Source organism: Eulemur rufifrons, chromosome 7 (genome assembly GCF_041146395.1).
Source record: "Eulemur rufifrons isolate Redbay chromosome 7, OSU_ERuf_1, whole genome shotgun sequence".
Classification (NCBI taxonomy): Eukaryota; Metazoa; Chordata; class Mammalia; order Primates; family Lemuridae; genus Eulemur; species Eulemur rufifrons.
In genome coordinates, this window is record NC_090989.1 from 198538423 (window position 1) to 198553794 (window position 15372).

Genomic DNA, 15372 nt, shown 5'->3' on the forward strand with positions numbered 1-15372 from the left:
GGGATCTATGGTCACTTGATGTGGGCTTAGAAGCTCCAATTCCTGGGGAATGCAGGGAAAAGCATTAGATGGGGTAGGCTCTGGTCTGTCCAGGTGGTTTGGGTGACACACGATGGCCCCAGTGGCAAAACTTGGTTTGTACGATTTATGCTTTTGAGGCACTCCTTTGGCACGTTACAAAAGAGAATAGCTTGCATTGAGTCTGTTTCAATCTGTGCTAACACATTGCAAGGGGGTGCAGCATTTTATCGCAATGAGCCCCTCTACTTACATTTATTAGGAGCCTTGTGACCCTGTCGTCACATGTGAGATTTCAATGTTGTTTGTGTTTAATCCCAGAGGATGTCTTTTAATCCCTCATACTCTTCATACAAATACCATACACCTGATACGAGGCCCTGGGACACTATCTTTGGGTTGAGTGTAACTAACACAGAGAAAATTCCTAGGGCACACTGTGGCATAAGGAGTGGACTTGCTCCTTCGGAGGACTGGAATGAGAAAGGGAAATAAACCGTTGGTTAGTGCAGCATGAATCACGATGCACTTGCCTAAAGTGTGATCAAAGGACACAGGTCTGCACACAAGGCATCCTCTGTGACATCGTATCTGAGAATTCAGTGACAGGGCTAAAAGTCCCTCACAGGTGTGTGCTGGACTGGTGGCGACTCTTGAGAGTCTGTCCCTGGTGATGGCCAGTGACTGCCTGACCGGCAGATGTGGGCAGGCCTGGCCGTTTAGCAGCTGCTTGGCCAAGAGCCCCCAAACCAGGTGACTCTCCCCACTACCACCAGTGCAGCAACACCTGAAGGACACCATGCAACTCTGACGTTGCAATGAAAGTGCAGCTACAAAAGGGCAGCCACCTGGTGCTGGTCCATCCTGGCCACAGTCAGAAAGCACAGCACTGTCACCAGTGGGGCCAGTCTTGCTCCTGTTGCCCGTTGCAAATTGCCCGGGAAACTACGGCTTCCTGCAGGGACCTACTGCCCAGCCGTGAAGGCGGAGGGCTCTGGAGCCCAACCACCCGCTGCCGCCCAGAGGCAGGAGGCGCTGGAGTGGGACCTGGCTCAGCCTCACCTCCTCAGGGCTTTCCGTGAGACTCGAGGAGTGCACAGGGAGGCGAAGCCCCCAGGACAGCGTCGGGCACACACGGAGCGCCTGCTGCGTGAGCGCCACGGTTTCCCTTGGCTTCGGGCACGATGATGCTGTCGGTTTTGGAGATTCTCCTACGTTTTGTTCCTCTGCTCTCCTGACTCACAGCTTATAGGCCGTACTTGCGACATTTCTTCATTCTTTCTGGTGGCTCTGAAGCATGGTTTCCAGGTACCTGTCAGGAAGGAAGTTCCCGAGTTGAGGGGCCTCGTCCTAGTCAGAACGGGCCACCATGACACAGTGCCGTGGCCTGAAGGCTTAACAAACAGACAAGCACTTGTCACAGTCTGGAGGACGGGAATCTGAGGTGAGAGCACCAGCGTGGCCGGGTTCTGGCCAGGGCCTTCTTCCTGGCTTGCACCGCGTCCTCACATCGGGGAGAGAGAGACAGCTCTGGTGTCTCTTCCTCTTCTTCCCTGGACACTAACGTCACCATTAGGCCCCAACCTCATGACCTTGTTTAAGCCTAGTTACCTCCCAACGGTCCCACCTCCAAATACCATCACATCGAGGGTTGGGACTTCAATCATAGGAATTTGGGGGGAACACATTCAGTCTCTAAGAGCCACCAGTCGGCCCCACTGTGCAGGTCCCGGGTGGATTATGGGGTTCAAGGGGCACAGAGGTGGAGGAAGCACAGGTGCTGCCTCCTTCTGGAGACTGTTGGGCCACTACTGGGCCGGGGGCAGACAAGAGGCAGGTGAGGGAGGAGCAGTAGCATGAGCCCTGACACAGGATGCTGCCCATCCCTGACTGGCGGCCCACGCACGCCGCTGATCTCCACTCCCCACATTTGCCCTGATGGCCTGACGTGTGCGCAGCTGGACGCCAGGGACACAGTGGGTCGGGTGGCAGGTGGAGATGCCCCGCCCTGCGAAGCAGGGTCTGCGCGGTGCAGTGTTCTGGAAGCTTCTGGACCTCAGGGCCATGGTGTGCGGGCCCACACCTCACTGTCCAAGCCTAGCACAAACCCTGGGCCCCCTTCTCGATGTGGAGAGCAACCTGGGAACAGAAAAGGGGCGACAGCCAGGAAAAGCTCCTCCAAGAATGAACTGTCCTTCACAAAGCCACAGAGGGCAGGCAGGACTTGGGCGCTGCCCACGGGGAACTGGAAAAGGGAAGGTGATGGAGCAGCATCTGTCCGGCTGACCGGTAGTTTCCTTGGGCAGATGGGGCGGGCGAGGACCCAGACCTGGCACCCTTTGTCACCCAGCAGAAGGGCCAGGCCTCAGTAGACAGCTGTGCCCCACCTGCCATTGCTGCTGGGCCACCTCCCCCATCGCCGTGATCACAGCTCTGCTCAGCAGGCAGCACCAGGGCTGACACTCTGGGAGTCACAGCCGCCCCACCCCTCTCGGGCCCTCAAGGAGGAATCAGAATTTAGAACCTGGAGAAGGGGTTGGCCGGGAGGGAATGAGGGCAGGTGCTGGGTCTTGCCCGTGCTAGGATCAGAGATTCTGAGACGTGGGCTGGGAGGAAGGGGTGGAGAGGTTGGCCACAAACACGGGATGAGGGGAGTTTGGCAGAGATGGGAGGACAGGACAGTCCCGTGAAAGAGGGGGCATCCTCCCCTCGGCTCAGCGTCCCCCCTAATGCATTCCTCATCTCACTGTTACCTGCCCAGATGTCTCCCTCCAGCAACCACCTGGACCCCACCCCTGAGGCTCCTCCCAGACAACAAATGCCACGTCCCAGGCAGCCCCTGCTTGGCCCTCTGCCCGTGGGGTCTGTGCCCAAGCCCAGCAGGAGGGCAGCTGACCCTCAGCCCCCTCAGCCTCCATCTCCGGCTCATACCAGCCCTCCGGCCACCATGTGTCTACAGCCATTCTGCCCCTGGGGGGGTGGTCGGGCTTGTGACCGCCGGTATATATGTTTGTGTCAGGAAGGGACTGCTTGATACGAACACAAATCTATACGTGTGACAGTTCCACACAAGAGTTCAGTCATCATTTGGGACGGGAATTGTGGGGGATTCCAGGCAAAATCCCGAGGGCCCCTGAGGCCACAGCAAGATGGGTCTCCTCGTTCAGCTGGACAAGGCCCTTTTGTGCCCAGAGACCCTGCACAGGAACGTCGTATGCCCCCCCCCCCCCACGGTCACGTCACAGACACAGGCCCGTGAGCAGCTGCTGCAGCGATCTCCTCTCTGCCCGCTGCCCCTTGCCGTGTCCCGATTAGGATTCCAGGGAGCTACCACCTCGCCACACGTCAACGCTCCACTGGGCCGCGCAGACGTCAGCTCCTGTGCCCCGGCAGAGAGCCGTGTCCCCTAGACCCACGCCTTTCCTCCTGTCAAACCCCTCCCCAGGAAGGGCCCTGGCTGTGCTGAGGGTCGCTCTGGCCTCGTCATCTGCCTCCTTCAGGGAGGCGGAAAGAAGCTCCCCAGAGAAAAGAACCCCAGCCAGGCTCCGTTCTAGAAAATGGGCAGATGACCTAGAGACTGGAGAGGCTCCAAAGCAACTTTCCATGACAAGAGGGTTAAGGGACACAGATGATGACGGGATGTGCAGAGAAGCCCCCCTGAGGTAGGCGAGGCTCTGTGAGTGGGGACAAAGGGATCTCAGGGATCTGTGGGAGTCTGCTGGTGAGGCGGCATCTGCAGGGCCAGCCTACATCTGGAGGGGAGCACCCGGGGGTCTCAGTGGGCCCTTCCTTTCTTCCTTCCTCGAGGTCCTCACTCCACTAGCAGCACAGATGCCAGTACAGGGACAGCAGCCCTGAGAGCATTTTCAATAAAACTTCCTTTATTTACATTAACACACAATATCCCAGGGCACTGTCCCCTAACCCACCCGCCCACTCCCCCTGGAAGTGCATCCCCCCAGCCCTCCCCCCACGGTCCTCGGCCCGACCAGCACTGCCTGAGGCGGAGCCCTTGGCACTTGGGGCTGCAAGCTGTAGCAAGGGGCTACTCTCCGACAGGGCCCCACCTTGGGGGCTGGCCCCCGAGCAGCCACCCCGCCATCCCTACAGGCTACGGTGCCGCTTCTTCCTTGTCCCCGAGACAAACGGGTAGCCCCTTCTCTTTTGAGGCTGTGAGGATCGACCTGGCCCCAGGGCCAGGGGTTGCCCCTCCGAGACCCCGAGCTGAGGCCCTGGGTGGGCGGTCTCTTCAGCAGAGGACGGGCCCCCAGAGAGGGTTTGCTTCTTAGACTTGGCCACTGTAGGGGCAGCGGGGCTGAGGCCTCTTCTCTGAGCAGATGGGGGCTGGGCAGGGACAGGGCTCTGGGACAGCCTCCAGGGCAGCAGCCTGTACTGGGAGCACAGGAGGAAGGCCAGGCTGGGGAGCTCCTCCTCATCCTCCCTGGAGCCATCGCCTGGCCCGAGCGTCTCCCCGACAGGAGAGGCTCCTGGGAGACCTAAGGCATCCCTGGTCCCCAGGCCAGGGGAGGAGGGTCTTTGGCCCTGGGGAGGAGAGGCTGGCCGGGCGGCCCTCAGCCTGGGGGACTCTGGATGCCCAGAGAGGTGAGCAGGGGCCTTAGGCCTGGGCAGGTCGGCTTGCACTCTGCCGAGTCCTTGAGGGGCACGGGAAGCCATCTGTGGTGGGCAGGTTTCTGCACCGACCCCCAGCCGGGGGCCACAGCCGTCGCTGTCTGCACCTCGGCCAGCTGCAGACTTAGAAGGACTCGAGTCCAACCTGGGTGCACCACGACTCGGGGCTGCCCCCACACCCCGTTCCTCCTTCAAGTCCAGGAGTCGCTTCTCCACCAGCTGAGGGAAGAAAAACGGGCATTTATTTCCTGGCTCTGCACCAGCTGTGAGGACGGTGGAGACGACAACGGCATTTGGGCGGAAGGCAGGGAAGGCGACTGGTCACTTGGCTTGTGTCAGAGACAGAGCCTGTGGCTCTGCCGGCCGCCCTCCTGGGCCTCACTGCAGCTGGCCTCCTACCCTTCCTCTCGGGTCCTCTGGTCTCCTTCCTACTGGTCTGCACCTGCATCTCCCCCTGCTCCCCAGCGGCTCCCCTCGGGAAGCCGTGCACCCCGGCAGGGCAGGGGAAGACAACAGCTGGGGTGGCCCTCCCGTGCTGGGGTCTGGCTGGAGTGGCTCCCTGCCCTGGTCTACCTGGCTGCTCCTCCCTCCCCTGCTTTCCCTGAGGGGCCCTCTCTGCCTGGAGTACCTGAGTGTGCCTCCCCCCATGCTTGCCCTGGGTGTCCCTCCCTCTCCTGGTTCACCTGGTCAAGGGTGAGACCCTCCTCCTGCTCCAGCTCCTGGGTTAGGGCCAAGGAGTCCATATTTGCTTCTGGGGAAAGCAGTTCTTCCAGGAATCGGGGGTGAATCACGGCCTCCACCTGGGACAGAAGGAAGAGAGTGTGAGTGTCCTTGGCAGGCGTGACCTCAAGCCAAGGGGACCTCGAGGAGACGCAGAAAGCAAAGACCACCCCATCCTGATGCACACCGCTGGGTTGTGTTATACCATCCTGACCACCAGCTACACACAGACACACAGACACACAGACACACAGACAGAACACACACAGACCAACCCACAGCCACCCGGACACACAGGAACACAAATGCACGCACTCACAGCCACATTCACACACACGCTTGGTGACAAAAACACAGACACAAACACGTGTAACATATACACTCACACCTATGTACACATACACACACACACACACACACACTCATACACTCTCACACGCTGCTCAGTAGCTAAGGAACAGAGCTGAATTTCAAGGGGGAGGCAGAACCCAGTGCTCCAGGCCTGCCCACCTTGGTGATGAAGCCGTCTTGGGAGCACAGCTTGTCAATGTAGCTGAGGAGTCCTGGGTCCGGGTACGTCTCGGCCTCGTCCTGAGACTGCTCGGTGGCCACCTCTTCCCACTGCGCATCGGGCTCCTCTGGAGCCCTGTGGGGAGGCCCCAGCAGCTCGTCCATGATGTCCATGTATTCCTTCTCGGCCTCAGGGGGGATCTCCTTGGGCACCTTGGTCTCCGGCGGCTGCCGCTGGGGTGCGGGTGGTGGCAGGTGGGCGGGCCGGGCCTTGGGGCCAGCTTTCCTGGGAAGGATCACTGAGGCAGGGAGGAAGGAGGATGGCGTGGCAGAGGCTGCAGCACTCCTCAAAGCCCCACTGGGGAGGGCTCGGGCCAGGGGACATGCATCCTGTCCAGGCTGGAGCAGGACAACCTGAGCTACGGAACCCTGAGAGGAGACGCCGCAGGAGGGGGCACATCTGAGAGAGACAGTCTCACGTGGGAGGAAGTTTGGGACCACTGGTGCTCGGGTCCCCTCCCCAGCCAGCCCCTGCTCCATGGGCGGACTGTGTGTTGGGTTTGGACAGGCCGGGGAGAGAGTAGCTCTGAAGCCTGAGCAGGTCAGTACTCAGTTCACGACCAAGGACAGCCGAGCCCCCAGGTCTTGGTGGGTGGTTTGGTTTGAAAGAGCAAATGACCCCTCTTGAAGACAAGTTCGGGAGGTGGGGCCGGTGGCCTCCCTGGTCCCTTTGGCTTTTGCTCCCTGTGGCTCCTGAGGGAAGGTGGGAAGGCTCACCTGGCTGCTGGACAGCCTCAGGGGCTGGGGGCCCTCGAGGAGCAGGCCTCGAAGGGGCCGGTGGAGGCAGGAACTGGGACCCCTTTATCCACTGCAACTGCTGGTGCTGCATCTCCTCTGCCTCAAACTCCATAAACCTGGGGGTGTGGGAGGCACAGGCCGTGCTGAGAGGGAGGCCAGGCCCCCGGGCCCAGCACCAGGGAGGGGCCGACCGCAGGCATGGGAAGGAAGTACCCTGTGTGGGCTGTCCAGGCCCTGGCTGGGTCCAGTCCCAGGAGGGAACTGCTCCCAGGGGCAGAACCACAGATTCGGGGTCGCCCTTCCTCCCCTTGCACGCGCAGGGCCCAGGCCATCGACACAGGCTGGCTGACGCAAGTCAGTCCTCTGTGACCCAGGCAGGGCCCGACCGTGGCCTTTCCTCCAGGCCTTCCCTGTGTCTGCCCAGAGCCCCCAGAGCACAGCCCCCAGCCAGATTCCGGGCCAGGGACGTGATTATCGCAGAAAACACCAGGTTTGCTGCCCAGATCCGGGAATCCTGAGGCTGGGGCTGTAAGCCCTGAGGGTAACCTGGGGCACAAGGGCCCAGGAGATGGCGGGAGGGATGGAGGCTGAGCTGAGAGGACAGGGTTCGTGTCCTCTGAGGGCTCTTGTTGCCTGGTTGTCTGCATGTTTGAACACAGGGCCCTGCCGAGGAGCAAAGGCAGTAAGGCCAGAGCCGTGTCCTCGGGTGTGTGAGGTGCTGGCTTCCCCTCACCAGCCTCCCCTGGTCCCTGCTGGGATGGCAGGTGACCAACTTCTGGCCACTTTTCCTGAGGAGGGGTGGACCCCAGTTCTGTCGATAGTTGCCAGGCCACCTTCTGCACAGCCCCCACCGCTGGAGGAGACCCACTGGGCTGTGCTGGTGACTGTCGCCACCATGACCTTCACCGTTGGGCAGAGACGACCCAAGACCCGGCAGGGCAGAGCTTCTGGGACGCGAGGACTGAGACACCCTAGCACCCAGGTGGAGGGAGCTCGGGGCCCGGAGTGGGGGCCTGTGCTGGAGGGCACCCCTCCTCATGGTCTGCACTGACCAGCCACCACAGCAGCCCTGCCTCTGTCACCCACCCTCACCCCACCACGCAGCCTCTGAGCCCAGGACCCTTGACTCACTTTCCTGCCATCTCGTAGAAGACCATCCGATCAAAGTTGCTTTTGTGTTGCCATTCCTGCATGGCCCGCCACAGGCCCTCCTCCAGGGTCATGCTGGGCTTCAGCCGGGCCAGAGTTCGAAGCACTGGGCTGTAAGACAGTGGGGTCAGTCACAGCCTACAAGCCCACCCTCCATCCCGAGCTGGCCCGGCCCAATACACATCCCCTGCCCTCCCCCCAGCTGTCCTGCCATCTGTCCCTGTCACGTCTCACCCCAATGTTGGCTTCTCAGTCTTCAGGACCCTCCCACCACCAAACAGCAACACCGAGGGGATCGTGTGGCCTCTCCGACTTCCCCTTGAGTCCTCATGTTATCGTGTTCAATGTCACATTCAATGTTCGGGGTTGAGTGTTTGCTTCCCCCCAAGTTCCCATGCTGAAGCCCTAGCCACCAATGTGATGCTATTGCCACCAATGTAGGGCGCTCGCACCTCTCACGCACCCCCAGGTGATGTCCCCGTGGCCATCAACAGTCAGGTGCTATGCTGGAGGGTGAAAGTCCAAGGGGAGGAATCAGCGTGTGGCCCCAGGGACCTAAGCCCAAATCCTAGCTGGAGTTACACCGGGAAGCCCGTCAGACCTTTGGATTTCTGTAAACCATGGCGTGGTAATTATTGGAAGACGAGGACTGGCTGGACTCGTTGTGTGGTGAGGATCGACTGAGACAAGGACCTGAAGCATGTCGTGACTGGAGTGACATGAGTGCAGCTGAGAAGTCCCCTTCCCAGAGGGTGACCCATGGCCCTCAGGGCCATCCTTCCAGAACCCCTAAATTGCCCCTCCTGTCCACCCACTTTCCCCTGTATGTGTGACCTCTGCATGAGCCGCCATCCCCTGAGGACACTCACATGAGGAAGCAGGAAAGTGCTTCGGTATCAGGACTCTGGGGCAGGTGCCTCCGGGCCAGCGACTTGAAACGCTGCCAGCGTCGGTAGTTCTCGTAGACGCTCTTGGTGTTACAGGAGTCATCCCGTGAGGCCTTGGCCTGGGAGGGGGGCAGGCTGCCCTCCCTGCACTCCCCGAGGGGCTGTGGCCGAGCTTTCATTGGCGACACAATGGCGGCCAGCTGGGTCGCCGGTGGGGGCTCCGGGTGAGGAAGGCCCATGAACCAGCCTCCTTCACTGGCTGGGGCACCGCCAACAACCGAGGCACTGCCAAGGACTGGGGCACCACCAAGGACCGGGGCACCGCCAAGGACTGGGGCACCGCCAACAACTGGAGCACCACGAACAACCGGGCCACTGCTGATGACTGGAGCAGGCATCACGGTCTCCACAGGAGGAGCTGCCAAGAGTAGGGGAGCTGGACCCTCAGCACCCCCGCAGAGGGCTCCTGGAGTGCTCCAGTTGAGCGGGGCCTGAGTCAGGACCAAGGTCTGGGTGTGAGGGGGCTGCACCGGCCCCGCTTCTGGTCTGACTTGGACAAGGACGTTGAAAGCACCAGCCCCACTCGGGCCACGGGCACCATCTCCTCCCAGCAGAGGAGTTGTGGGCAGAGCAGACAGCACCAGGGGGGTTCCAGGAGGGAACGCTGCAGTCATGAGGGGTGGTGGCTGCTGTCCCCAGGGTGGCCGGTGTGCTGGGCCGGGGACAGGTCGGGGAAAGGGCAGAGCTGTGAACGGAGGCATGGAGGCACCAGGGTTCAGGGTCATGTCCGGTCTCAGCACTGAGGATGCTGTGGAGACAAAGGAAAGGGTGGATGGAGGAGGAGAAGCGGCAACCAGGAGGGAGGCTCTCACGCTCCCCATTAGTGAGTGGGGATCACAGCGAAGAATCTCAACAGGTGTGGGTGCCACACGGCCAGGGGGACATGGTGCGGGTTGCAAAGGTCCCGGGAGTGAATCTGATGCTCTGTTCCTCCATTGGAGAATTATTCCACTGGAGAACTTGACCATGACCCTGTCTGCCAAGAAGCAACACCTGAGCCTTCACTGCCTGCGAGAGCCCCCCACCCACAGGGACACCTGGCAGACAACTGGCAGCCTCCAAGGCTTCTCTTGAGCCATGGATCAGGCTGGACTTTTCCGGCGGGAACAGCACCTCTTAGTGTGCCCAGAAGCACGTGACGGACCTTCCTCAGTGGCAGTTCTAGGCACCCCAATGCTGGCAGGTTCAGAGGGCCCCATCTCATCCTCAGTCTTCCTGTTCCTCATGCTCCTTAGAACCTGCCCTCTCTATCCTAACCTGACACAATAAAACAAAAACAACTGCAAGAAGTCTCTCTCCAAGCCAGTGCCCCAGGAATCCTGAAGATAACCCCAGAACGCATCACCTCAGGGTGCAGGTGCTTCTCCTAGCACCACCCACAGCAAATGCTGAGCAGGGGTCAGATTCGGGCCACCCTGTCCCCGTGTTTGGTGTTCCCTGCCCCCCCACGCTAGAAGCTCTGTTCCCAGGGGACTGGTCTGTGAAGTAGGTGTTGCGTGCCCTGGAATACCGTCATTGCACAGCCAGCAATGGCTGCACAGGATTGGACAGGGGCCAAGACATGGGGACATTGGGGCAGTGAGGGTGGGTTTCCAGAGATCTGCTTGGCCGTTGGTCATCTTAGAAGGGGTCGGGGGCAGCGGAAGGGGGGAAGGAGGCCATCTGTGGTCCTTCCTCTTTGAGCTCCCAATAAAGGAACCTAAAGACCCAGGCGGGAGCCAGGTGCCAGGTGGGACAATGTTGCCTGGAACTCATCCCTGTTCACTAGGACCTCAAGCAGACTCTAGCCCAGGAGAACAAGGTCCACAGCTCATGCACCTAATTCATCAGGACATGGGTCCTAACTTTTAATAATAATTAGAGAAGATCATATTCCCAATTGTGTGCTACTCTCATTCCCCTACTGAAAAGGAAACCAGCCTTTTCACAACCTTCCACTCAAAAGCAACAACCCTTCACACTGTTCCCCATTCACGAAGTACTGGACGTGGGATCTGGGAAGAATCTTCATCTCGACAGTAAAACAGGGGGCGGGAGGTCGGCTGTGAGCTAGTGGACAGGATGAAGCGGGTCTGAAGACCTGAGTTTCCACAAAAGGGGAACAATTCAGAACCACTCAGGGAAGCCCAAGCCCTGTGCTGGTGGAGGATCCCCAGCTGCCCCACCCTTGTTGATTCCAAGACAGCAGCTACCTGGGACTGAAAGAGCAGCTATCTCCAGGGGGAAGGGGCTGAGAGGCTCAGGGCTGTAGCAGTCACAGTAACCCCGGGCCCCACTCACAGAGGGGATATGTCTCTGCAGACCCTGTCACAGCTAAGCCACTCAATGGTTTTCTGGCTGAGGCCATTTCTCCCCTCTCCCTCCAAAGATCCAGGAAACTGCTGTCCAAATCCCTCAGAATAACATCACAGGACAAGCTCCCGGTGCCTGAAGAAATGGCAGAGGGCTCAGGTTGTGCCCTGTAACCCTCCCTGTGCTACCGCCACAACACAATCCCACGACTCCCTACGAATACATGTCGAGGTGGCCAGTCTCCCGTCTGGAAAGACTCAGTCTCTCCTGACCACGTCTCCTCCCATGCTTCTCCCTTGCCCGGTGTACTTCCCCGACTGCGTTGGTCCACTTCCCGGGAGCCGTCCTCCCCAACCACAGCCTCAGGTCGCCATGGGCTTCCCAGCTGGGACAACCCAACCGGGGGACGTGCAGTGTTCCCTCCCTCGTCCCCATCCCCATCAGCTGTCCCCAGGGTGAGCTTCAACTAGGGTCTGAGGGGTGGCAGGGAGTCTGGTAACACAGCTTCCCTCTACGGCCTTACCTCCTTCTGAAGCCATCCCTGCAGGACAGGCACTGACAGCAGCCGTCTGGCGGCCTCCTCGATAAGAAAAGTCACGGGCAGGACCCAGAGCGTGACCTGCCTCAGCAGACGCTCAGAGGTCCAAGTAGAGCCAGGCAAAGTTTGAGCGTAAACAGGATAGAACCGCAGGGGCCCAGCCATTCCGCAGTGGGGGAGGGGTGGTGGGCAGCAGGCCTCAGGGGGTTGGGGGGACCAACATTCCAGGAAGTGCTCTGGCAGGTGGGCAAGAACCTGGAGCTCCCTTCCAGTTAGACAGTGGCAACGCCATCTGTGTGTGCCTCCTTAGGCAATTTGTGAACAGCTCTGCAGATTCAGAGTTCACGGGTTACTTGATGTCCTCTTTACTCTGATTCTTCATCAATAAGCCTACTTCTGTACGCCTCAACACACCCTGCTTTTCACCTGTGGAGCTGAGCTCTTGACGAACAGCAACAGTGGCTGCAATTTCTGAACAAAATCCAGGACACATTTTCTGTCTGCGAAAGATGGGTTCTTAGGGAGGCCAGCAGACTGAGTGTCTGCAAACAGCACGGTCTCAGCAGACCCAGGGTATCTTTGCACAGCATTCTGTAGGAAGCAACCCTGTGCGCTGGAGACCCGCCCATGGCCGCAATCTCTGCAAGAACAAGCATTTGCAGTAAGGAGACTCAGGTTTGAGTTGCGGCTCCACCACAAAGCACAAAAGTTGCAGAAAAAACATACACAGGCTTCTTTGATGACATGGAGTTTGGAGTAGCCATCATACCCTTCTTTAAGCCTCTCAGTTTAGCAGGTTAGGCACAGCTGGAAGGGAAAGGAGGGCAGAGCACCTTCTTCTCCTTCCCTAAGGTAAAGGGGCTTAAAATTCCTAGAGCTCAGGTTTCTCCAGGTGTTAGCAATGCACTACCCATGGACTGGATGTCCATTTTGAGACCAGCCAGGATTCTACCTACCAATGTCCGGAGCTCCATTCACAGGCATCCATTCCGGCATCATTGAGAAGATGAAGTGAGAGCAATTCATGCAAAATCAGGGTGAACTTAAGCAAAAAGAAAAACAACTAGAGGCTAGCATGAAAAAAGCAAACCATCTGGAGATTTTTCTTAGGACTTAAGCTCCACGGGGCAACCTTACACGATTTTGAATCGAGAGGGACGGTGAGAGAAAACATCGTCCTCGGGCACTGAAGGAAGGCAGGCTTCTTTGTTGCTTCTCCCCTTGTGAAGTCATCCAATATTGCCCGAGTTCTCATTCATGGTTTTGATACAGGATTTGAATGTGTTTTTTTCTGGGCCACTGATTATAAAATTTGCACTGTGGAAATAGTGTCTTGTCTGAATTCTGCAATTGCTGTTGTACTTGATTAAAATCCTAGACGCCAGGAGCAGATATAATCCAATTAGCCCAAATATAATTTGTGAAGACTGGCCAAGGAAGGCAGTAGCTGAAAGTCCTTTGGACCCTGCTCTCTGACCATTGCCACAGAAAAGTCCTGGCCTGGCACTGACTGCTGAGAAAAAAAAAAAAAAAAAAAAAATCTCTGTCCCCCTGTGAAACTCTTACCTAACCAAAGAGAAAGAAAGAAAACCCATGTCTGGACGTGGATCACTGGCTTCAGAAGACAGATGCTGTTCCAGCCATGGAAGTTGGAGGAATGGTAAGATGCCCTGTCTGTGCCTGGACTGCTTCCAGTCTCTGCACGTGGAGGCCCTTGCCAGTGGTAGATGTCTTGGCTCTTCATAGTCCTCCTGTGGATTGAGAAATACAATCCTGCAAACAACCAGGAGGAGGCTGTGATGATTCAAGTTGCTTCTGAAAGTATTACAAACTCATGTCAGCGAGTTGAGGCTGTAGTATGTTCTTGCCAACTGGAACTCTGCACTCTATTACAAAGTGGGGGGTGGGAGGGGGGTGGAATTGTTCCTTTTCTAATTGCTGCTGTGTCATCTCAAAGTGGCCCAATTTCAAATCTTGATGAAGGTTATAAGAGCAATTTTTATAGAAAACTTTTATGAATCAACATTTATTGAAATATCTTTATGTATTAAATAAATATCCAGTACAGTGAATTTGGTAGGAAAAACTCTAGGAATGGAGTCATCAGAAAGCATGTCCCCGAGTGTTCCCCAGGTGTAAAATTCTTTGCTCGAACTGTTCTTCACCGGAATCTTCAGACTGACTAGGAAAAACAGACATAGTGTTTTTGGAGGGCATGAACAGGAATTAAAGACTGCAGTCCAAAAGGTATGCATGATTCGCTGTGATTTGAGGATACTTTGCTCCAAAAAGTCTTTCGGCAAGGATGGTATCTAAGTGCACCGTCGGCAGGTGTGTAATTTTGGAGAATCACGAGCGGTCGTCTCGGAGGCGCTCCTTATAGCAAGGGAGGGCCGCGGAGGTCCCCTGCGTGTGCGAGGCGCCCAGGAAGCCTCAAATGCGGAGCCAGCCCAGACCCGACCACCCTCCGCTCCTGCAGCCCTCGCGGGACAGCGCCGCCCTGCCCCGCGCATGCGCACGCGCTCCCGCTGGGGTGTTGGCGCGGCGTGCGGGCTGCGTGGCGTGCGCGGCTGTGGCGCGTCAGGTCGCTCTGCAACGGCTCCCAGCGGCGCCGGTTGTGAGCGTCCGCTGGGGAAGACGCGCTGGCGCGAGCGGGAACGATCAAACCCCGCCAATGGGCGCTTTTTCCAAGCGGTTTCCATAAGGAATTACATAAAAAGTGGAGGTAATGGATGCGCAGAGCCATCGCCGCCTCCTTAGGCTGCTGCCTGTGGCCAGTTGGCGCCCCTGAGTCTGTGCCGGTCGACACCGCCCTGGGTCCCTCAGCGCCCCTCTGTGGCGGCTCAGTCACGGGGCTGGGGGCGCGTGTATCCCAGGGAAACGGGTCAGCGCCTGGGCCGGGCTCCTTTGCCTGTTGTGTTAGTTGCCTGGACCTGAAGTGAGAGGGGACGTTTAACAATGTGTTGTGAACTTGAGAGTGCGCCGCGTCTCTACTTTTTCTTTTTCTTTTTTCTGTTTTTTTTTTTTTTTGAGTCAGGATGTCTCTGGCACCAGGCCTAGAGTGCAGTGGCGTCATCACAGCCCACCGCAGCCTCCAACTCCCGGGCTCCAGCGATCCTCCTGCCTCAGCCTCACGAGTAGCCTGAGGAAAGGCGCTTGGCACCATGCCCGGCTAATTTTTCTTTTTTTTTTTTTCCTCGTCTCCCTCTCCCCGTCTCCGTCGTCTCCCCCCCCCCTTTTTTTTTTTTTTTTTTTGTAGCAACCGGGTCATGCTCTTGCCTAGGCTGTCCTCAAACTCCTGGCCGCAAGAGAGCCTCCTGCCTGGGCTTCCCAAAGTGCTGGGATTACAGGCATGGGCCACCGTGCCCAGCCTCCAGCTCTTCCATGCTGAATAATGTCAAAGCTTGAGGAATATTTGAAAACCATTATCCAAGTCAGCAAAGAAGTAGCTCATGTCATTGGAAAATGAATAAGGCCTAATGTGCATCCTTATTGTTTCACTTCTGAAACTTATTAATGTAAACAAAATTATCCACCAACATTCATGTTTTAACTCAGTCAGTGACGTGAGTTTTCAAAATTCAGTAAAGCTTTGATTCACAATCTGTTGATTGCGAACATAGGTTTGTTATGGATGCAAGAGTTTGGGAAAAGTGAACCAAAGCGTTCTATGAGAATCATTTACCTACATGGAATTTAAAATAAAGAGTAGTGACTATTTTGGTATTACTTGTAATTGTAGGCTACACATGTATTATATCTGTAAAATTG

The 15372-nt window shown here is 57.6% G+C and overlaps 1 protein-coding gene across 1 annotated transcript; it reads right to left on the reverse strand.

Moving 5' to 3' along the window:
- Positions 1–4122: 4122 nt before the first annotated feature.
- Positions 4123–9997, reverse strand: LOC138385896 (NUT family member 2G-like). Its single transcript, XM_069472085.1, has 8 exons — positions 9916–9997; positions 9088–9519; positions 8694–9006; positions 7807–7935; positions 6655–6791; positions 5878–6176; positions 5331–5447; positions 4123–4866 (listed from the first exon to the last, which is right to left on the reverse strand). Exons 1-8 carry the CDS (start codon positions 9995–9997, stop codon positions 4123–4125), a joined length of 2253 nt encoding a protein of 750 aa, XP_069328186.1.
- Positions 9998–15372: the final 5375 nt, after the last annotated feature.